Source organism: Rhynchophorus ferrugineus, unplaced genomic scaffold (genome assembly GCF_030347505.1).
Source record: "Rhynchophorus ferrugineus isolate W39M unplaced genomic scaffold, kcgeb_rfMv2 rfM4, whole genome shotgun sequence".
Taxonomy (NCBI): Eukaryota; Metazoa; Arthropoda; class Insecta; order Coleoptera; family Curculionidae; genus Rhynchophorus; species Rhynchophorus ferrugineus.
In genome coordinates, this window is record NW_027472583.1 from 41444261 (window position 1) to 41466219 (window position 21959).

At 31.0% G+C, this 21959-nt stretch overlaps 5 protein-coding genes across 8 annotated transcripts in view; 2 read left to right on the forward strand and 3 right to left on the reverse strand.

The window, feature by feature from the left end:
* Positions 1–4: 4 nt before the first annotated feature.
* LOC143195787 (uncharacterized) lies at positions 5–6711 on the reverse strand. Its single transcript, XM_076403238.1, has 11 exons — positions 6556–6711; positions 6179–6507; positions 5953–6120; positions 5621–5899; positions 5415–5568; positions 5226–5365; positions 1160–1945; positions 919–1101; positions 661–859; positions 370–603; positions 5–312 (listed from the first exon to the last, which is right to left on the reverse strand). Exons 1-11 carry the CDS (start codon positions 6583–6585, stop codon positions 118–120), a joined length of 2697 nt encoding a protein of 898 aa, XP_076259353.1. The 5' UTR covers positions 6586–6711; the 3' UTR covers positions 5–117.
* A 142-nt stretch (positions 6712–6853) lies between these two features.
* mRpL54 (mitochondrial ribosomal protein L54) lies at positions 6854–7432 on the forward strand. The gene is made up of 2 exons (XM_076403250.1): positions 6854–7010; positions 7064–7432. The coding sequence occupies exons 1-2, from the start codon at positions 6935–6937 to the stop codon at positions 7375–7377; spliced, it is 390 nt and encodes a 129-aa protein (XP_076259365.1). The 5' UTR covers positions 6854–6934; the 3' UTR covers positions 7378–7432.
* A 73-nt stretch (positions 7433–7505) lies between these two features.
* Positions 7506–10248, reverse strand: LOC143195793 (zinc finger MYM-type protein 1). The gene is made up of 2 exons (XM_076403246.1): positions 8024–10248; positions 7506–7925 (listed from the first exon to the last, which is right to left on the reverse strand). The coding sequence occupies exon 1, from the start codon at positions 10124–10126 to the stop codon at positions 8024–8026; it is 2103 nt and encodes a 700-aa protein (XP_076259361.1). The 5' UTR covers positions 10127–10248; the 3' UTR covers positions 7506–7925.
* A 2991-nt stretch (positions 10249–13239) lies between these two features.
* Positions 13240–19091, reverse strand: LOC143195790 (protein regulator of cytokinesis 1). 4 transcript variants are annotated; one of them, XM_076403243.1, is made up of 10 exons: positions 18712–19084; positions 18504–18658; positions 18259–18448; positions 17659–18202; positions 17382–17597; positions 17094–17324; positions 16825–17032; positions 16003–16184; positions 14585–14630; positions 13240–13784 (listed from the first exon to the last, which is right to left on the reverse strand). In XM_076403243.1, the coding sequence occupies exons 1-10, from the start codon at positions 18780–18782 to the stop codon at positions 13768–13770; spliced, it is 1860 nt and encodes a 619-aa protein (XP_076259358.1). In that variant the 5' UTR covers positions 18783–19084; the 3' UTR covers positions 13240–13767. The 4 variants fall into 4 exon arrangements, 3 of the variants coding, with proteins under 3 accessions (XP_076259358.1, XP_076259359.1, XP_076259357.1); XR_013005595.1 differs by having other exon boundaries at positions 13693–13784; positions 16003–16197; positions 18712–19091; XM_076403244.1 differs by lacking the exon at positions 14585–14630 and having other exon boundaries at positions 16003–16197; positions 18712–19089.
* Positions 19092–20678: 1587 nt separating this feature from the next.
* The window catches only part of LOC143195794 (lipase 3), a 31325-nt gene continuing 30044 nt past the window's right edge, over positions 20679–21959 (forward strand). The window contains exon 1 of the mRNA XM_076403249.1: positions 20679–20828. Coding sequence (XP_076259364.1) covers positions 20764–20828 — 65 coding nt within the window. The 5' untranslated portion in view covers positions 20679–20763. The remainder of the gene's footprint in view (positions 20829–21959) is intronic.

Below are 21959 nucleotides of genomic sequence, written 5' to 3' on the forward strand. Positions count from 1 at the left end.
TTAATTTCAGTGTACAAAACATCACCTTTATTAAATTTAACAAGTCAACAATACATAGAAAAATAATGTGCGTCTAGGAAATGTCCAAAGGCAGTGCTAACCTTTCTGAGTGATTTTTTACTTCAGTTCTTGTATTTTCTGTTTCATATACATATCTAACTGTGAGTAATCCAACAAGGTATTCTGAACAAATTCGTGCATAATATGGGACCACTCTTGATCAAGAATTTTCAATTTATTCATGGAATTAACGGTTTCGTCTAATAACATTGAAATATATTGTTTGGCCTTTTGTCTTAACATAATATCTTCCTGTAATAAATAAAATAAAAGTAAAAAAGAGCCAATAACATCTTGATAAGTTATTACTTGATTTACAGAGCCATTTTTCCATTGTAAAGCTTCTTTACAAACCACACTTTGTAATTGTGGGTCAGCTTTTAGTAACCATTTTTTTGCATTATGCTCACCCAAAGAGTGACTCACATCAATTCTCAATCTAACCAACAATGGCTGCAATAAGACATCAGGTAAAGACCACAAAACTAAATCACTAAGACTTTGATAATCTATGTTAGCTTGTTTAATATCTTCATCAGTTATCTAGAATGATTAAAATATTAAGGGGTGTTTAAAAAATATTTCTTTAAGTTTTATCACCTCCACATCATTGATCACTTTTAATCCCCAATGTGACAAACGATATATGGCATATGGCCGCCAATTCTTTTCACAAATTGGATTACCTTCAGGATCAATTGTCAAAGAAACAAGACCTTGAACTTCAGATATTGCATTCAGTTGTCCTAAACAGTTTATATTTGTTTCTTTGAATACAAAATTGTCAGTATTAGGGAACCTATAAATATGTTAATTAAATAAATTAATAATGTAAAAAAACAGTAAATATTTTTATACCTGTGTTTTACTTTACTTAAAAAGCCAGTTACACTACTAAAATTTACATAATTGAACTTTACAGTATTAACGTCCTGAGCTTTAGTATTATTCCATGGTTTATCTATAAATCTTAGTGCTCCCTGTCCATAAATATTTAAATGCCGTCCACATATTTCAATGAGGTAGTCTCCACCTTGCTCCCTACATGCATTTGGTGTTATCTAGACATCTTTTAATTGTATAAATTAATAAAAATTACCTGTCTTTAGGTATACAAGGAGAACTTTTTTTTGGTTTTGCTGTCACCGCTCTGTTTGTGCTTTTAATACTGACTGAACGACCACTTATGGCACTTTTTATACTTCTTGTGCCACTGCTGGTGCTATAGGATTTGGTATTTCCCTTTTCACTTTCAGATGTACTTGGCGCGCTTAAAATAGAACTATTATTTGTTGTCATAGACAGATTACTGGAAGTCTCTTCAACTTCAATTGTAGTTATTTTTTCAGTCTGAGATGCAATTTCTGAGTCTTTCTCATTGGCAACAATACTTTCTGAATGCAAATCAACTTTCGCTTCCTCTCTAGAATCGGAATCAGAATCTGAACTATCTGAACTAGCGGAAGACGAACTTGACGGAGCCAAATCACTACCACTAGCCACAGAACTCGAACTATCAATGTTGGGACCTAAACTGGATAAGCTTCCAGAATGCTTTAAACCACCCTCATCTCCCTTTTCTAGCTTTTTTATAATGGGAACCAAAATGGGAGGTAGTTTCAATAACTCAGAAGTGTTAGATGAAGTGTTCTGTAAGGATTCAGCTTCCTGTGATCCAACATTAGACAAGTTTAACTTTTTATCGGGAAGCAGGGAAACTTTTGAAGGAAGCCGAGTATATAATTTAGATTTTTGGTTACATTTCAGTTGTGATTTTAAATTAGGCTTGGCTAGCGATGTTAAAATGAAATCTGAGTCAGGTTTTAGGTTTTTAATAGATTTATCTACTGTAGTTACGTTATTCATTAAACATTTTGTTTGTGACCTGCAACAAAATCAGAAACATTAAAATTTTAATGAATTTTCGATTAAATAACTTCAGAATTTTTGGTAAAAGAAGAAATAGATATATCAGCTAAGGCAAAATCATTAATAACGATAATATTAACTCAAACTAAAACTAATGTAAGGATGAAAAAACTAGAACCTGAAGAAATTATAATAATTAAAGGACTTAAAATAGGAGATGCCCTTTTGTCTACACTTTTCAACATTTGCATAAAATAATGATGATCATACGTGATTTAAACTTTGGGCGGAATATTCCCGCTGTTCCCATAGAGTACAAAAATGTCTCAGTTTCATAAATAGATCACATTATCTACGAAGGTCTGAACTTCAAGGTTTAGAATTCCGTAATGAACTAAACAACACATCGGATATTAGTCGAATATATAAAGGAATTATGATATAAGGAATAATAATTTGAATGAAAAACATTGTAGAATTTGTGGAGACAACAGGGACTGAAGTTTTGGAGACAAAAAGGGAAAAGTATTTAATAAGGTTTAATCAAAATTAAATACATCATCAAAAAAAAAAAATTCATCGGAACAAGATATGAAGTTCACACAATTCTGCGTCTGAATTAGTCTTATTCTGCGTATTAATTCTTAAAGCAATTAATTAAAATGGCAGCAGATTGTCTTCCTGTTGACATTGAATACTCTATTGTGGAAATGTACTCAATTTTTTTAGACCTACAACATTCGAGTAGAATATCTGAGAGTTCTATAATTCAATACATATATATATATATATATATATAGAATTGGATAGTGTATTAAAAATGTTTAAGCCAATGAAAAGCTGATTTCTAAGCGTCGATATAGTCGGGAACTATATGTTTTTGGAAAATTCCTGTTCTGAACTGTTAACTTTACGCACAGGCTTGAAAGGGGGAAAATAAAACGTGTTAATTTGTATCTGCTTAAAGAAAAAGAGCCGTTTCCCAGATATTTCGGTACTTAAGGACAATTTATTTTAACTTCCTGACGGTTTTGTCCAAACCACCGCGGAGTGCAGACGTACCTTCCAGAACGCTCTGTAGTGAAAAAAACCTCTGAGTTACTATTGGTGTCATAAAAGTGCTGGTCATAAAAAGTGAAAACCTACTCTCAAACATTGTAGGGTGAGAACGTGATTGAAAACGTGAAATTAAAAATTTATTTTTTATAACCATTAAAACAGCCCTAGCTGAATAAGGCCACGAAGTTATAAATATACACAATATCAAACACCATGCAACAAAGGAGGAACTGCCAATGTTTTATATTGATTTGAAACCAAAAGAAAATAATAAATATGTTTACGAGATTAAGTATTTGGACCTCAATGTCATTAAATGTGAACCACCATACACAAAAATAATTATCGCACAATACTCCTGATGCCAAGCATATTGGTATACCAAAACATATTGTCGCAAGTTATATATATGTGTGAAAATGCGTCAACTGTAACAGTGAGCATTCTGCAAATTATAGGGGATGCCTAGTTCATAAAGCGTTGTAACAAAAATTTTATCCAGCACTGAGAAAAAAAGAAACTTACAGCCACCAAGTCAACCTATACTATTTAACTCGCCTAAAGCACCAATACAACATCCTCATATATCATACGCACACGCAGTAAAAACAGTCAGACCCAACCTAATACGCAGACAACGCCAATAACTACTGAACCTCTAAGTACTATTAGTAAATTAGAGGAAATGATGGGTAAACTTATGGAGCAAATGATTACAATGATGAATGAATATAGCGCATCAAATAATCTGAATTTGCATAGTGTATAAATGTTCTTAGTCTAATTTAATTTTGGAAATATATACTGATGATGCATTAATTTCACACTCGTCCTGCTTGTATATTGATTCAAGAACAGCTGAATAATAGTAATACATAAATATTGTATTAAGCATATCTAATGTAAGAGATAATTAATAAAAAAAAGAACTTTAACAATATATAAGGTGGTGGATTAGCGTATGCATATGATCTATTCATAGCTAAACGAAGAGGTATACTAAAATACTAAAAGGATTAATGAACAGACGGACAAAATCTGAGATTGAGACTGAAAAAGGAAAAAATAAAAATAATGGAATAAAAAAATTATTGAAAAAAAGGATAATGAGAAAGCAGTTAGAAGAGGTCTGTCACATTTTTAAAGGCATCAACATTTTTAATATCAGGAATCATATGAAGATAGAGGGATAAAAATAAAAATGTTATTCTAGGCAAACAAAATATTATTGAAATGTAAACATATATTTAAACAAGACAAAAACAATAATACAAACATACAAATACAAAAATATAAAAAGCTCTAATAAATCAGCAATAATATATAGTGTAAAATGTATGATAATGATAAAACTAGTCGAACCAACAAAAATAACGAAATAAAAGTAGATATAGTAAGAAAAATAAAACAGCAGACTAATAAAGCTTTTGGGCGTGTTTTAGGGGAGAAAAATTATCAAATTTCTTCAGGCCGGCTAGGTTGACGCAGTAGTCAAGGCGACAGGGCGGCCTTCCTACTGTTGAGGAGAGAATAGTTGCGGGCTCGAATCCTGATGGAGATGGAGAATTTATGCCTGTCTTAATTTATAACTGACATATATTATATATTTATAACTAATTTCTGGAATGATCGATAAGTTGGTCACTCGTCGGTCGGTCACTGCTTAATGCCGAGGACCATGGTTCAACGCCCTCGTTAAGCAGTACTTACGTCCAGATAAATCCTAGTTGGTAAAAAGGCGATTGTAAAATATAACAAAAAAAATTCTGCAGGGTCTTATGATAGTTTCACTAGCTTTGTGCTAATGTGCGAAATTGTCAAATTCATTGAGATTCGAGCAGATGTTCACCAAGGATGTCGTCTTTTCCCTACAGTATTAGTGGATGCAATTATATGAAAAATCTTTAAAAGAGACATGGCGTTCGATATGATGCTACAAACTTCATTGATGATGATGATGATAATGAACAGCAGGCAACAGAAAAAAGTATACTAAGATCAAAATGGTTACTCTTAAGACGAAGATGACTGCTTGGAAACAGGAATGGGAAATGAAATAATAAAAAAAGTTAACCATTGGAGTGACATTCAAGGAATTAACTTGTTCAATATTAATTAACAAAATATTATATGGAGAAAAATAAAGATATGATGTTAGGGAACAGCTGATTCACTTGCTAAATTAAAAGAAATATATATTTAGACCGCACATACATAAAAAAATAAGTTAAACTCGCCTTAATAATTCCCAATTTGTTCTGGCATTAGATATAACTTCCTCTCTACGATAATTCAAAGTAGTTTCACTTGTAAGATCCATAAAGGCGGCGTTTGTACATTCTTTATTCCTTCTCCATGCCATTGCAGCCTTTCTCACCTAATAAATAATTGAATTAGTTGGCTTAAATAATAAAGAAAATCTATACCTGGTCAGTGATTTGCATTGCATTTAATTTAACTAAGTGGGGCAAATAAGCCACCAGAAAAGAAACACAGTCCCCTGTCAAAAATATTGGATTATTGTCTATTGAAATGTCCTTAATATTTGGAGATTTTGCAATACTGCTTATATCTTCAACACTAAAAAACATATAGTAGAAGTATATAACAAAAATATAACAAATAAAAGCACCTTTGCAAATCATTATTACTTAGAAACAATTTTATTAAATTATTGAGATCTCCACATCCATGAAGCTTTTTGAGACGATTTCTTCTTAGATTCAATTCCTGAAGAGAATCTAGCCCTTGTAAATCTTTGGTACCAATTATCCTAATTTGATTCCCAGCTAGGTTTAAAACTTTTAATTCTGAAAGGTTTCCTAAGCCACTGACTTGCCCAATTTGATTTCCGTGTAAATCAAGTACTTCTAATTTTTTTAAAGTCTCTAAACCCTCTATTTTTTTAATTCTAAAATCAAATGTTATGGAATTGAAAAAGCTTGATTTGTTTAGGATTCTCACCTATTTTTTCCCATAAGTAATACTCTCAGATTTTCTAAAAGATCTATAAAATGTATTTGTTCCAATTGGTTATCATATATATCTAAAAAAACAAGGGTGGGAAACTTTTGTTTCGTTATCATTTCTAAGCTAGTTAACAAATTGTGTTGCAATGAGAGCAGTCTTAACCTAAATGCAAATTTTAAATTATATTTAAAGGAATTCATTCAAAATGATACTATATTACCTAGGTTCCCCTTCTATAATAGGGACATGGGTTAGTCCACGTCTATCTAAACTAATTCTATCAGGATGTTTCTCTTTCTCATTTTGTGAGCGTGAGACGCGTGATATACCGTCAGAGCCAGTTTGAAGAGCAATACAATCAAAAATGGACTGCTCTTGTACTTTGGATATGCTTGCGGCATTGAGGGTGCTATGAGATCGTACATAGATCCTCCGATTGTTTATAGGCAAGGCTGGCGCAATTTTAAGTAGATGTTTCTCTGAATTTTCTTCCACTCCATTCTGATCAACGCTCCTTTGAGGAATATATCTATAGTTCTTCTTTTTGTCCTAAAAAGCAATCTAAAAAATGTTGCTAAAAAATATTTCTAAACGTACTATAGTAGCAGCGCAGCTACTAGTTGGCATTTATATTCCATAAAGGAATATATCTATGATTTCATCCTAACATATCCTATTTTTCAATATACTGCAAATTTGACATTTTTAACCCAATTTAAAGAAACTTGTTTATTGAGGTTATGTCATAGAGAAATGTATTTAGGGAGTGTCTACCGACCAATAATTTAAGGAAAAAATTCAATTGAACTATGCAGTTATATTAACTAACTTTAACATTAAATCTTATATTATTAATTAGTATAACGTTATTTAAATATAAACAAATTATATACTTATCGTTGAGGCGGTTGTATATTTAGACACAACATTTAACCTAGAAAAATTTTAGCACAAAAATATAGATCTTAAAAATACAATGTTTCTGCGAAGATGTTTAGTTTTAAGTTTCCAACTAAATTTTCCCAGAAATACATATGCGAAAGATACAAGTAGTGAGTAGTTTACATTTCAATAAAAACGAATTTAAACATTAAGTTTCCCATAGGTATTAGTATGTTAGGCATGAAGAAGAAAAAAGTGGGAGGAAAAGTAGGTGCTGTAGCTGAGAAAACACAACTTCCCGTCGAGACTGACCCCGAAAAGTTGGTAAACTTCGTCTGTGGATCAAACATTTATAAAACTGGAGAAGATATAAAATTGAAACCAGATAGTGATTATCCCGAATGGTTATGGACTATTAGAACTGGACCACCACTGCCACTAGAAGAATTAGATCCTAATTCAAAACAATACTGGAGAAGAATAAGAAGGATGGGAATCAAAGAGCAAAATAGTATGTTAAAAATTAAAAAACTCTAGAATTGAATTTGTTACTAAAGTAAGCTTATTAAAATAAATTATATTATAGAAAGAATTAAGTTGGATATTCTTTAAAAATTTAATAAACAAGATGTTTTAAAAAGGAGTAAATATATTAAAAACAAATTGTGAGATCATATATTTATTTTAAAGTTAATATTATTTTAATAGTAGTATTAATACATTTAGTAGTAGTAGTAATAGCATTTATTTTTTACATTATTAGTAATGGCTTGAATTTAATAATTAATAATATAATTTTAGAAATATAACAATTTAGGGAAAAAGCTCAGAAAATTACATATATAATAGTGATTTAAAGTAAAAAAAGGTTTAAAATATTCATATAAACTAAATATCAACGTAATATTACCTATTAAAATAAGTATTTTAGATTACTTTTAGATGCACTGCACTTTAACATACATCTCTTTCCAGTACTGAAAAGAAGTAGACATCACAGTTTTTTCTTGGGAAAGTGCATGTTTTTTGGAATTTTTGTGTTGGACCATTGGTGTTTTTACAACCTTTTTACTTAATAAGTCATTCTGTAAATAAATTTATTAATATTACAAAAGTGGGACATCAAGTGTCAGTGGCGACTCTTGATTAAGAATTTAAGGTGTTCTGCAAAAAATAAACTTACCTATTTTTTGTAAATTAAGTCCATCCTACATTCTTTTTTGTTTGCAAATCTGGTAATCACTTTGTCATTAAAATTGTCTATTTCAGAAATAAACTGTTTTTCAATGGATAACATGGAAAGAGCTGTTAAATGATCTTCGGCCATTGAATTTTTGAGAAATGTTTTGATGTGTTTTAGTGTTGAGAAACACCTTCCAGCCTCTGATGTTATCATGGGAGTTGTTACCAGAATTTCTAATAATTGTCTAGTCTCCTTCAACGTGTCTCCTAGGTTATTTGCTATTAAAAATTTTAGAAGAGGTAGTGCACCATTTAATGATCTGCAATCATTTCTTGAATAAATAACTGACAGTTCCGTTTGTAACCGTTCTTTATCAAGGGTGGGATAAAAGGAACATACAGAAGTGAGTTTATCCTCAGGAAATTTACCGCGATACTCTCCAAAGTGTTCCGAAAAGAAAAGAGATGCCACTACTACATGCTCTTTAAAATGAAATCGATCTTTTACACAATTTATTATAACATCACACACCTCCAAAGCAGAGATTCGGTGATCAAATTTACTGTTGTCTGGACGGTTGCGTTTATTTTCTGGTGGCTCATGACTTGTTATATCTAATGCTTCACTAATGATGTTATCAATATTATTTCGAACTTGAATAAGATTGCGTTCAAAATTATCGATAGCTTCTCTTATTCCAATAGGTTGGATTTTTCTTTGTTGTAATTGATGGGACATCACATGATAGAAAAAAGTTAGCCAAAAATTGAAGATCGGATCATTTAATATACGGCGAATAGAGGCTGCTGCACTACAGACTGTGTTGCTGGAGAATTGATCTTCTATTTCATCCATACACTCAACGAGATGGTTTTTATTTTCGTACACAACATTAATAGTCCCTATATTAAAGTTCAAATGGGTTGAAGCGCCGTGGCCGCTTCTATTCAAAATTTTGTTCAACACTTCTACTCGTTGGGGTGAAGTGTTAAAAAAACCAGAAATGTTTTGTAGATTGCCAAAAAATACACGTACTTGCTTATTTGTGGAAGCAACTTTAGATATAATTAAATTTAATGGGTGCGCATAACAGTGTACATAATAAGCAAAGGGATATTTTTTTTTAATTAATGCTTGAACGCCTGCATGTTGATCACTTATCACCGCTGCTCCATCATAACTTTGTGCGATCAATTTGGTGGGTGAATGTTGAATTAAGGGATCTATAACACTTAAAATTGTGTTACTAAGTGTTTCTGCATCACATTTTTCAGAATTTAAGTAGTTCCAAAAACGCTCAATTGGCACACCATCGCGAACATATCTAAAAATAACTACCAGTTGAGATTTTGCAGCGACATCAGTTATTTCATCTGCTATGATCGCCAAAAATGAAGAATTATTAATTTCCTCAATTATTTGTTCATGACAAACTTCAAGCATACACTGTAACAGATGGTTGTGTATTTCTTTGAAGGTGTCTTTAAATACTGAAGCATTCCTTAGGTGCTCATTTAGAGTTGCATCTAGCTCAGCCGAAAAATTTATAAGTCCATGAAATATCCCCAGATTCTGGGAAGTATCGCTCTCATCATGTCCCCGAAGAGCCAATCCAAACGCTCCACAAAATTTAATGCAATTTATAATTTTTGATAAGACATACCTATTCTTTAACACATTGTCATTATATCTCTGTATATTTATCCAATACGCAGAATCTAATTGAGCAACAATATTAGTTGACCCTAGTAATGCAAATTCTATACAATTATGAATATGGATTTTAGAGTTTTCATGTCTTTTTATTTTCAAACTTAAGTGCTCTAGATCGGTGATACCTATTTTCGTCCAAGCTTTATCGCCACCAAAAAGTAAGCAAGGAAAACAGTACAATGCATTTTTTTTGTTACATCCACAAATCCAGTCATTTTTTAAATAAATGTCTCTATTAAATTTACGGGTGTAATTCTTCCCTCTACTTGCACCAGATTTCTCAATAATAATATCCGGTAATGGTCTACCTTTGCTTTTACATTCCAGCTTTTCCTCATAAGAATATTTAAAAAATTTCTTCACATTAATTAAATTAAAGACCACTTCCATAGTTATTATATTGCTATTAACTATTAATTATTATACTAACTAGCAGAAAGTCGCCTAAAATTCCGATACAGATAACCGGCACCACAAACAAGCCATACGGCGCTGGACTACATGCAGCGAATATCGGCCTTGTTATAGACCGACTCGACGGTCGCGGGGGTAGCGGAGAGCTGCGCGGGTCTTTGTAGGAGCTCGCAGAGAACGATTGTGTGGCTCAGATAAATAATAGTAATAAGGATAGCGTTAGCGTGCGTCGGTAGCCTACCGATGGTAGGTTATTCCACTGGTTGACGTTATTTCCGTGACTTGGGCCTCCAACGATACATTACTTGACAAATAATTTCGGATTTGTTGTATGCCCACTATATTGTATAGAGTAACAGAAAAGATGAAAAGAATAAACTCCATTGTCTTACTTTTCTAATAGCGGTACTAGGGGTGTTGGCCACCGAAAATAATACCGATATATCGATATTTAAAAAATATAGATTTATCGTTTTCGATATTTTCTGAAAAATATCGAATTAGGCAATTTTTTTCTAAATCTCCTAAAGAATAACGATATTTTTGATAAACATTTAAAATCAAGTACCGATTTTAAAGGTTTTTTTAATAATTATTTTACTCTATTCTGAAAAAATATCGATATATCGGCCATAAGTATCGATATTTGTTTCAGAAAATATCGATATATCTATATTTTTCTGCATCTCTAAGCGGTACGTTCTTTGGAGCCGGCTGAATAAAAGCAAGTAAAAGCAACAAAAAAGAATATTTAGATTTTGTGCTACATTAATAATTCTACAGGAAAAAAACAATTAAATTGTTGTGTAACTTCTGGTGTTTTAACATACATTGGTTTTAAAATATGGAAGGACAAAGGTAAATGCAGAATGTAGGTGAAATTTTTAACTTATAAAATCCTACTGTAAAATTTATAACAAATTATTTTCAACAAGATCAAATAGGAATCAAAATATGACAACATTTCTCCCCGAAATAGTAGATCAAAACAATAACAAGAAAATTATTAATGTTGTTTTGGAAGTAGTTAATTAATTAATGCAATTTCTCTATCAAGAATAGTAGCAAAATTGTATTGACTGGTAAGAATTGGAGATTTATTTTAATCATGGCATATTTTAGTAATGATTTGATTTTTATTTTATAGCTGAGAGATAGAATTTGTTGAGAGTGAAAGTTAAAGAATGTGAAGTTAGAATAAGAGAAGAATAAATTCGACAGGATGTTGCTAGGATGCAAGAATAATGAAGAGTGATACTATCAAGTGATCAAATAAACAAAATCTAAAACTATCAACGACATCCTAATGATCTAATGACAAACAAGGAAAAGAGACCATATTTTAATATAACTATAATATAACTAATAACTATAATAACTATAATATAAACTATAAAAATAATATATATATATATATATATATATATATATATATATATATATATAACTAATAACTATAATATAAATAATATAATATAACTATAATACTTAAATACATTATTGTTTTGTAAAAATAAGGAGGTATTGACTAGAGACTTCTTTCAGCAGAAAAGTATAGCCATCCACTGGCTTTAAGCTATTGCTTTTCGTTGCAGCTCTTTTAAAAACCTAGCTGAAATATTTCTTTACTTTTAAGATGCCAATTTCTGTTTCAATTTTCATTGGAGAAATCAGATTTACAGCTACATTGGACTGATAAACAGGATTTATATCTATTCCATATCATTCAGTTGGAATAAGTTAGTTAAATCTTCTGCCTTTTAATCGTTGCATCGAACCCATTCATTTTAATCATTTTTAATAGGCAGTACTATAATAATTGGTCTCCCAAGATTCTCTATACTTTTGAGTCATATGTTTAAACTGATTTGTTCATGCATTATCTAAGTCTAAACCTGTCCCAGTTAGTAAGATTAGGCCTCTTTGTTTTTTTTTCAGAATTGTCGCGCCTAGTACTAACAATACTGGAGTCTGATCAGATGATAGTTCGCACAAGGTCTCGATTTGTATTTGATTTGATAAGATGCCTTTCGAAATATAAAAGTTCAGTAGGTCTGGTACTTTATTACCGCCGGTGGGTCAGTAAGTGGGTTCACGCCTTGAATGATAGTTACAATTAATAAAATTTATTACTGCAAGTAATTCGTTTCCTTTTCCAGGTGTTATTAATCGTGAACCCCAGGCCGTGTGTTTAACATTAAAGCCCCCTCCAATAATAAATCTTGGGCCTATTCAAAAATAAATCTCTGTATTATTGTTGTGTTATTTTGTATCTTGGTAGACAGTTTCAATGTTAACTACCTTAGCTTGTATTTCTTCTTGTTGGGGCGTACTATCCAGAATGCATCGTAACCCCGTATTTGAATGTATTTTTTGGAATAATGAGTCTCCGATATATCTATGTTATTTGTTCTCAGAAATAGTTCAGCTGTAACTCTATTTGGCTGAAATTCATTTATTTTCCTCTAGTACAGTACATACCCTTTATAACGGAATAAACTAGTAATTACTGAAACTAATCGAACGAAAATTAGTGACTGAAACTGTCTATAGTAAAAAGTAGTCGGGCCGAAAATAGCGATTGAAATAATTGATCAATTTCCAATGCTAAATAACATATATATTTTATTCAAAATTTCTTACTCCTAGGATATTTGATATATTTATTGTTGCTATGCAGGTACAACTATACGAGTAGTTCGATTGTTAGATAAATTTAGCCTCTAAAATATTTATTGTATACAGTAATTATGTTCAGTTATATTTATAAGTAGCTCTGTTAAACTATTACATGGTATTAAACAAATATATTAAATATTTTTATAAGAAAATTGTTGTTGGCTTTTTAATTAAAAATGGAACACTTTTAGAATTCACAATTATTTAAAAAACAAAACAGCAAATTGGTGAATTTAGTTAACTGGTCAGAAAGCGAAAAATTCATTCTCAAAGAAATGTTGGAAAATAACCATTCAGGTATTTAAATATGTATGCTACATGCATAGGATATTGATCACTACATGTGTGTTTTTAAAAAGCAAATAAATAAAACCTTTAGGACTTAGTAGGATAACAAACAAACAAAATCAAGCTGTGAAAATAATTTATTTAAAAATTAGTATGGAAGTACATATAATAATGCAAGTGCTATTAGTAAACATCTTCAACTTCCACCAACAAAATAATACTATAACTGTGTTCCAAAGTCAAGAAAATAAATACTGAAAAATTTAAACCTTAATTTTTAAGAGCATTTAAGACATAAGTACAGCATAAAATTTGCATTATTCAACAAATAAACAATATATATATTTATACAGAATATGAACACTTTACAGCAAATACATTGTAGAAGAATAATATAATCAACTTAGATATAAATATTGCGCGAAACTAATAATAAGCATTATGAAATAAACAATTAAAATAAGAGCTTCAGATTGGTTTTACATGCACTGAATTTGGAGGTGCTGTTTCCTTTTCTGGCACTAGTAGGAGTATGTGACAAAGGTGTTTTGAAAGGGGTAGGACTTTTAGAGGGGGTCTTCAATCTGGATTGAGCTGCCGGTGTTTTCATAACCATGTCATCTGGTAGTATAGTGCTACGACAGCCTCCTCTATTTGATAAGTCGTTCTGTAAAAGAATCATTAATAGAAAAGTATTTTTATATACGGTTTCCAATAAGAGTGAGTTGTAATAATGAATGTGAATGTAGTAATGAAATGAAACCAGCTGTATTTTTTGAGATCCATGTATGCCATTATATATAAAATAAGACACGAGTGGTTTAATATGAGCATGACATTTTGGCACATACATCCTGTTACTCGATTACGGCTCACTGATAGGGATCGCCGATTTTCGATAAGTATGGACAAAATGTGTAACTTGCCGTGGTAGTACCAGTGATTGAATAATACATAATAGACAAATGAGAGACCGACTCACCCTTATTGAAAATCTTATACATTAGCGTTTAATATGCAATTATATTTATGTTAGATAATAGTAAGCGATACAATGTTAAAAAGCAGATTTGATACAAAAACCATGCAAATAACTATGAAATCCTATCAAATGCATACTACATTAATTGTAAAAAAAAACAAATTGATTTTAGGATTTTAATGTTGCAATATATATTGATATTGTTGGATTTTAAAGTTGCACATACAATTAATTCATACAGTTTTAAAACACTGTGCCCTCAGGCATTTAATTGTTATTAAAAGTAGATACATGTCAAATTTGAATGAAAGTGTAAATTTATATTAAAACTTTCAAAACCATGTTCAGCCATCAACATCTAATGATCATCATAGTTATTGTCAAAACAAATGTTGCACAGTATTTTAAAACAATTAATGAGCAGAAAGTACTATTGTGTACTCTCAGTGATGCAAGCAGCAAAAAGTGTAAAGTATTGTACTGACCCTCCTCAATAGGTGAGCAAAAAGAACTGAACGCCAGAGGGCTGTTCTGTAAATAAATTCATCATAATATACACATCAACAAATTCATCAGTTTTAAGACATTCAGGAAATTGACATATAACAAGAGAAAATTAATATTCAAGCATATATGTAACTAGATTAGAAAAATATATTTTCTTTTATGGAAAGTCTTTATCATGGATAATACATTTTTGGTTAACTATGCTATACAAGGTGTGTTCATTGAGAAACTTCATATATTAAATTCGAATTACGCGGAACGATAAACGGGGTAGTCGAAAGGGATTATATTGACTAGAATATTCGTTGATTACGCCATATTTCCAGTCTTAAAAAGTGGAAAAAGATGATCTGTAGAACGGGTTTTAAGCTAAAAGAATCAAAGCCGGGACTTCTGCCTACTATTTCAACGACCATCATATTTTCAGCCATTTTATGAAGGCAACTTTGATAAACTGTAGGCCTCTTTCCACGACGTCATACCATATATTATACAGTATATAGTATTAAAAATAATAAAAAAAACAATATTAATAACAAAATATTCGGCGGCAAGCTGAGGAATTTGAAACTGTTAAAATTAACTCAGTAGTTCAATTGACTATGTCGGTTTATTGGTTCAGTGTAAGTAGGAATCTGAGTAGCCAAAAAATACTGTACTCTTATGTTAAAGCTGTAGCAAGACTGTAAATATTGGCAGAAACAAGAGAACAAAACCATTTAACCTTGCGTAGTGAAGATTAGGAAAAAGCTGATTTAGACTTTTAAGAGTCTACATAGAAATCTTCCATAAAGATAGATTTTATATACTAAATATTTAACATTAGTCAGGTAACACACTGTGAAAATGTATTATTATAAAAAAATCTTAACATAGTGCCAAATCATGAGGCATGAGGCAAATTCTGCACGTGTTAATATATAATATAATAGAAATTAATAAGAGAAGAATTAATGCCTTAAATTAGAGCCCAATTACTTTGGGAAAACGGTTATTAAAATTTGTTTAACGAAATATAAAAAGTGTTAAGAGAGTGTCAACATTATTTTTTTGTTGTACACAAATGGTTTGTGGATCGTTGGTGTATCATCAGCCTTCATCATAAAAGATAAATTGGTTTGTGGCTTGTTCATGTTGTTTTGCAACCGAATTTGGTTCAGTAAAAAAATGAGTTGACACAATCCTATGGAGCAGTCCATGTACTTAACCATTTTTACCAGTATCATTGCAAAACTAACACCATTGACTAATATTATCCTTATGTAAGACTCATGAAATAATAATATGAAAAATATCAGGATAAGGGTATTAAGATTAGAAGCAAAACATTTTCTATGGATAAATGTTAGTAAAAAGAAACTATTTAATAATGTAGAGAAAGTATATCAAGTTTTACCTGAAATTCACTGTAAGTTGTGTTCTTGCTCTGGTTCATCACTGTGGCATTCACGCCCTTGTTCCTCCCCGATCTCCTCCTTCTGCGTCTCTCCATTGAGGTTCTGGACCGTCTCTTCTGGCTCGGTAGGGTGAGTGTCGGGTGCGTCACCTTGATTTTTGGGACTGTCCCTGGGGTTCGTTCTGTCGGAAACAGCTAAGTTTTAATAACAAGAGGAGACGCGTTTTCGCCTGTTTCATTTGCAATGATAAAAAACCATCTATCTACTCAAATACCTCTTATATTTTTCCTACAATTTTATTTTCTAGTTTAGTTGATTAATTACAAAGCTAAAGTTACAATTTAAGGGACCTTATTTAAAGATATGATCGTCGCTTGGGTATGTAGGTCGAATGAAGAATAACCGACTTCCTCATAGGCTCCTGTAGCGAATAAGTCTTTTGAATAAAGGTGAGTCCAGATCTGAATATTCGGTTTGAGAGGATTTGGCCCACTGATTAAAATAAGGCAAAACGTAGCCCAATTCCCTGTACACGCATGTTTTTTGTGAATGCGCCGAATGCTCAAATCTGTACTCACCATAATAGACGGAACGAGTAGTCCACGGAAATATATGAAGCAAGACAAAAGAGATCAAACAAATATTAGAAGATTAAAAGCATCCGAGGCCAAAAACGCCGCAGTCGATTGTCAATAGAGCCGTGCAGCATCAACAAGAGTGAAGAAGAGATAATCTCCCGTTTTTGAAAATCTTGTAGAAATTAGATATATGGATAAGATAATATATATAGATAATTATCCTGTAAAATTATAATAACTTACTTGGTTTAAATAAAGATCTAGGCGTCCCTAGTTTTTGCCTCTTATTTTCACTGGCTGGTGTACCAAGAATTTTTCTTTTTGTAGCTGAAAGAAGCGTAGGAGTGACAGCAGTACTAGTTGAGGGAAACAATGATATAGCAGATTTCATTACACCAACAGCTGTAGTGTCTCTTTGTTGTTTCCTGGCGCTGAGTTTTAACTTCTTAGTCTATAAATTATGTACAAAAGTTAATCAATCAAACATAAAATTAATATTACATCCAACATACATTCTCTCGTTCTGTATACATGTTATTAATATACTCTTCTGGGGTTATCCCAAAAGTCATTAAAGAATAGCCATTATTGTTTTTGTATTCTTCAGATAATGCCAGTATCTCTTCTTCAATTTTCGGAATCATTTTAGAAAGCTTATTCCTCTCCTTCTCTTCTTGTAATAGTTTACCACCACGATTTTTGTATCTGTTAGGCCCTGAAGTATTATCTTCCAATTGAATAACCTATGGACATATTTAATTATCCCTCAATAAATCTAAAATAAATGAAAATAAATAAACCTTTTCCCAAAGTTCCTTGTGTTTTTCTAGTAACCCAAGCAATTTGCAATTTTCTTCATAGTAACATTTCCATTTTTGTAGTTCTATATCATGCAAATCAAGCAAATCTTCAGTATAACAATCGGAATTAAAATATGGAAATGATTTTGCTTCATTTACACGATGGCATTTTCTCCAAATATCTTCCAATTCTCTCCTAAGTTTATCTATGAACACCTATTAAAATCACATTTATTTATTTTTTAGTATCAAAAAAATGTCAACTTGGGGTAAATACCTTTATGTTAGCTTTTCGAATTTCATCACATCTCTTCACTTCAACTCGTAAAGCATCAAGTGTTCTCAAAGAGCTCCCAGTATAATGAGTTCTGAACTCATCCCTATCGACCAAATCTATCTCCAACATCTTCCATAATTCCTCTACTTTATTTCTCAAATGAGACACCTCATCATCTGTTGATCTTTTAACTTCCACGAGATTTTTGGAAAATAGTTCTAACTTAGACATATTTTCATTTGTTACTGAAATGTTGTCGGATGATAAAACACGGTGTTCAAAATCAGAATTCGGTTTATATCTTAAATCTTCAACAAGTTTCATAATATCTTCTTTTAGCATGCAATATCGTTCCTCCCTCTCAAACTTTTCATGTTCCAACTTATCAATGTACTTCTGGAATTCCTCCATTTGTTGAGGAGTTGGTAAAGGAGGACATGGAAGATTAAACTTAGGTTCCTCTCCCAGGTAATTGCAGTATTTTGTTTGTTTATCAGTAAGGATTTTTATTTCTTTTTTCTTTGCATTTATAATTTCCTCGCACCTAAATAAAATACAATAACATCGGTTATTAACTAAAACAGGTAAATTATAACTCACTCTTGAATTCTTTTCTTTAAACGTTCGCGTTCTTCAAAAAGGCTTAGCTTATCCTGACCAATTTTAGGTGGCATTTTCTGATGCAATTCGATGCATAACTTCTGCAGTTTTGATAACAGGTTTTGTATTTTATCAATTGTGTTTGTATGAAGAGCATCAATGTCTATCACTAGATCAATGCAAGTTTCATCTGCGAAAAATAAAAAACTAATTCCATCCGTTATATGTAAATATTAATAATTTACCAATCACTTTTAGATAGTCATTTGCCCATTCTTTTACAGGTTCTGCATTGGTACCCGTTAACTTTTCAACGATTTTACACCAATTTAAAAACCCCTTTTTTGTATGTAATTGAATTTTTAGCCATAAATCTTGCGCCCAAGGAAGATGTTCAATTCTACGTATAAATAATTAATACTCACGAAAAACTATGTTTTGCAAAAAACTTACACATTTAAATCAAGTTCCTCTAAAGCATCCATTGTTAGTTGGTCTGATAATTTTTCGTAATCACTTTCCATTAAATAAAAACTTTATGATTTTATTACACTTAAAAACTTTAACGTTTTTTCTCATACGACCGACTGTTACTCGAAATTTAAAAGCTAACCGTCATCACTGTCAATACGGTCGATCGTTTGTAATCTCCCTCCCTTCCAAAAATAGAAAAAATATTTGTTTCTTTCTTCATTCTATGTTTTCACTACAGGAAAAATGCTAAACTTGGTTTATAATAGAAATTGATAGTTGAGGGTAAATTTAACAATATTTACATTTTTGTACATTGGGAATATACATTTCCTGAATTTATATAGTTGTCATTTTTTAGCATAAAGGTATTTCAAGGTTATGTGTGTGCGCTTAATTTCATGGACCGCTCTATGCTTAATTCGTAACAATAGAATAGTCAGTTTAATTTGTTTATATATGCTCCTAACAGTCTATAATAAATAATATACAGAGAGCTTTGTGTTATGATTATTTTTAATATTGATTTTATTTAATATTTTAAAGTTATTATTTTAAAAAAGATAACGACAATACGTTACTGCTGACTTGTACTGTGTACTAATAATAAAAATAATATAAATATATATATATATATATATATATATATATATATATATATATATATATATAATATGCAAATATGCATTGTAAAATGACCAAAGAGAATATAATATAGAAATGTAAAATATAAAATAATTAAAAAAATGAAATTATTCATTTCAGTAAAACCATAAATAGAGTAAAAGTAAGTACAGTAAAACTATAAATAATACTTTTAAAATATATTTCATATATTATATTATTTTAATTTAATTATTTTTATTTCATTAATTTTAATTATTTAATCATATTATTTATATTGTTATTTTAAAGTATATTTAAATTTAGCTTTAATGTTTTGTACTTGAAAAATATTTTTAACTCTTCAGGTTTTATAGTAAATTATGTAAAATAATAGTAAAACCAATTTTTTTTAAAATATATTTTAAAGTCTTCTTTTACCAACTATGGGTTTATCTGGACTGGACCTACAGTTTAACGTGGGCTCCGAACCACGGTCGTCAGCATTAAGCCTACCGACTGGCGAGTGACTAACTTTAGAAATCATTCCAGAAGACATCCGGTCTTACCCAGCCTGGTTACTGGCGTGACTGGGTTCATTTTCATTGTCAAAACCAAATATGTATTATTGTATAATTGTTCTATTTGATGATATATTAGGTGTGCAAAAAAGTAACGCACGTTAAATAGAGGTTCTACAAATAGATTTTAAAGTTTTTTGTAACCGGCCATGTTGTGACATCGACAGGAACGGGTCGTAGTGGGAAGAAAAAATGTATGGTGAATTTGGCGAATGGAGTAGGCTATTTCATTAAAACGCCTCCAAAGGTTTTTTGAAAGACCACTTTATCATGTCTTATTGCTAGGGTTTATTGAGTGCGATTGAATTTGAATGCTCACATGAATTGCAGTTAGCAACATTAATGGTTTCCTTAGACTTGATTTCATTCCTTTTTCTGGGTTATTACAATTTTATTTACATATTACAACTTTTATTTATTAATATGGAATTATTTAGGGAAATAATTTCATTTAAATGAATGTCGCGGTCGTTTTGCCAGTCGATTTCCTTAACTAAATTTTACAGTAATTTATTTATGGAATTATTTATGTGTTTATGTTTAATATAATATTTGTATTAATATGTTTATGCTAATACTTTCGTATCTAAGAAATAATAAAATATTTTGGATGAATTTATGCTACTGTTGGATCTATTGTACACTTTGACGTGGATCCTAATTGGCAAATTAGGGCAATTACAAGCTAAAACACAATTTTGCTATAAAGTAATGAGTATTAAATGTTCTAATTGATTAGCATATATTGGAATTGTTTCCATTATGTCTATCTATGGTTTCGGTACTCATTAACAGGTTAATATTTTCTTATAGTCAACGGTGGCGTTTATGTCCTCAATTTTAAAATATCATGGATAAACTCAAGAAGCTTCAACAGCAGCTTTTAGGAAGTATTATCGATCTCGTGAAATATTTGTAAGTACAATGTGGGGTTTTCGAATTGCCTTAGATAGGGATGTTATAACATTAGGTGTTTATGTGTATTTTGATCAGTGATTTCTATTGGTGAAAATGCGAAGTATAAATACGAACAACCTAATGTAACTATTGAATTCAACGATTTTGACATTTCCTTACATAAAAAAATAGTTTTCCATTTAATACTATTGAGTTATTATGGCATAGATTATAGATTTAAAATATGATTTTCATATCCATGACAAATAATGGTCTGGAGAACCAGATGTTTGAAGACCATAATCTGCAAGACATGTTAGATGAAAATAAAAACAAAAAAATTTGCACACCGCTTAGTAGCTGTTCATTCAACTATTTCCAGACATTTATATACAATGGTAAAGGTCCAAAAGGAGATAAAATGACTACTACACGAAATGGCTGAAAATGTCATTCCGAATCATTTCAACATCGGGATTTTGTTGCTTTCTAAGCTTACAACGACTATATCAAGCGCAAGTAGTTGCTAAAACTGAATATGAAACTGTTATTGCAGATGCCTACTGGCATCAAGAGCATGTGAGCAAGTAAAAGGATTTCTTACATTGGTATGTTAGTATGGATGAAACAGGACTATACCTGTATTAAAAATATTAGGAGCTTCGTGTGATAAGTTCGTGAAAATAGGCTAAAGCCGCGAAGACCGCAATAATGTGGTAGAAATATTTTCGGCTTCCGTATTTGAGGGTAGTTTATCCAACAAGTATCTCGAGAAAGCGAGTATAACATAATAATATAGCCTTGGCCAAGAAAAGAAATGGCATCAAATGTTATTGATAAAATTATTGATAATTTCTTATTTTTTTCCAATTAGCCAATAAATTTTCTTGGATTTCAACTCCAATTTTTCCTTCTTTTTTAATTGTTCCTGCGAAGTTTTGCATTGAGAGTCATTCCGGATACTTTGAGTTGTTGCTTCATGGAATGATTGTAATATTAGTTATTAGAAGTAATTGTGTGGTATGAATATAGAGGAACTACAGCTGTACGGATTTACTCTGGTTTCTCTAGAATTTTGATGTACCAGGTTTGGGTCCAATAATTTATATTGTCTATTATCTCCGATGGCAAGAATCGCAGTATTATTAG

What these genes read in the sequence shown, in the direction of transcription:
- mRpL54 (XM_076403250.1), top strand. Translation starts at nt 6,935, where the DNA reads ATGTTTCTGCGAAGATGTTTAGTTTTAAGTTTCCAACTAAATTTTCCC. An exon ending in ATATGCGAAAGATACAAGTA is followed by an intron (nt 7,011 to 7,063) that starts GTGAGTAGTTTA and finishes AGTTTCCCATAG; the next exon opens with GTATTAGTATGTTAGGCATG.
- LOC143195787 (XM_076403238.1), bottom strand. Translation starts at nt 6,585, where the DNA reads ATGCCAACTAGTAGCTGCGCTGCTACTATA. An exon ending in ATTATAGAAGGGGAACCTAG is followed by an intron (nt 6,121 to 6,178) that starts GTAATATAGTAT and finishes ATTTGCATTTAG; the next exon opens with GTTAAGACTGCTCTCATTGC. An exon ending in ACAAATTGGGAATTATTAAG is followed by an intron (nt 1,946 to 5,225) that starts GCGAGTTTAACT and finishes ATTTTGTTGCAG; the next exon opens with GTCACAAACAAAATGTTTAA.
- LOC143195790 (XM_076403242.1), bottom strand. Translation starts at nt 18,782, where the DNA reads ATGGAAAGTGATTACGAAAAATTATCAGACCAACTAACAATGGATGCT. An exon ending in TAGATCTTTATTTAAACCAA is followed by an intron (nt 16,185 to 16,824) that starts GTAAGTTATTAT and finishes TGTTTCCGACAG; the next exon opens with AACGAACCCCAGGGACAGTC. An exon ending in CAACTTACAGTGAATTTCAG is followed by an intron (nt 13,785 to 16,002) that starts GTAAAACTTGAT and finishes ATTCTTTTACAG; the next exon opens with AACGACTTATCAAATAGAGG.
- LOC143195793 (XM_076403246.1), bottom strand. Translation starts at nt 10,126, where the DNA reads ATGGAAGTGGTCTTTAATTTAATTAATGTGAAGAAATTTTTTAAATAT.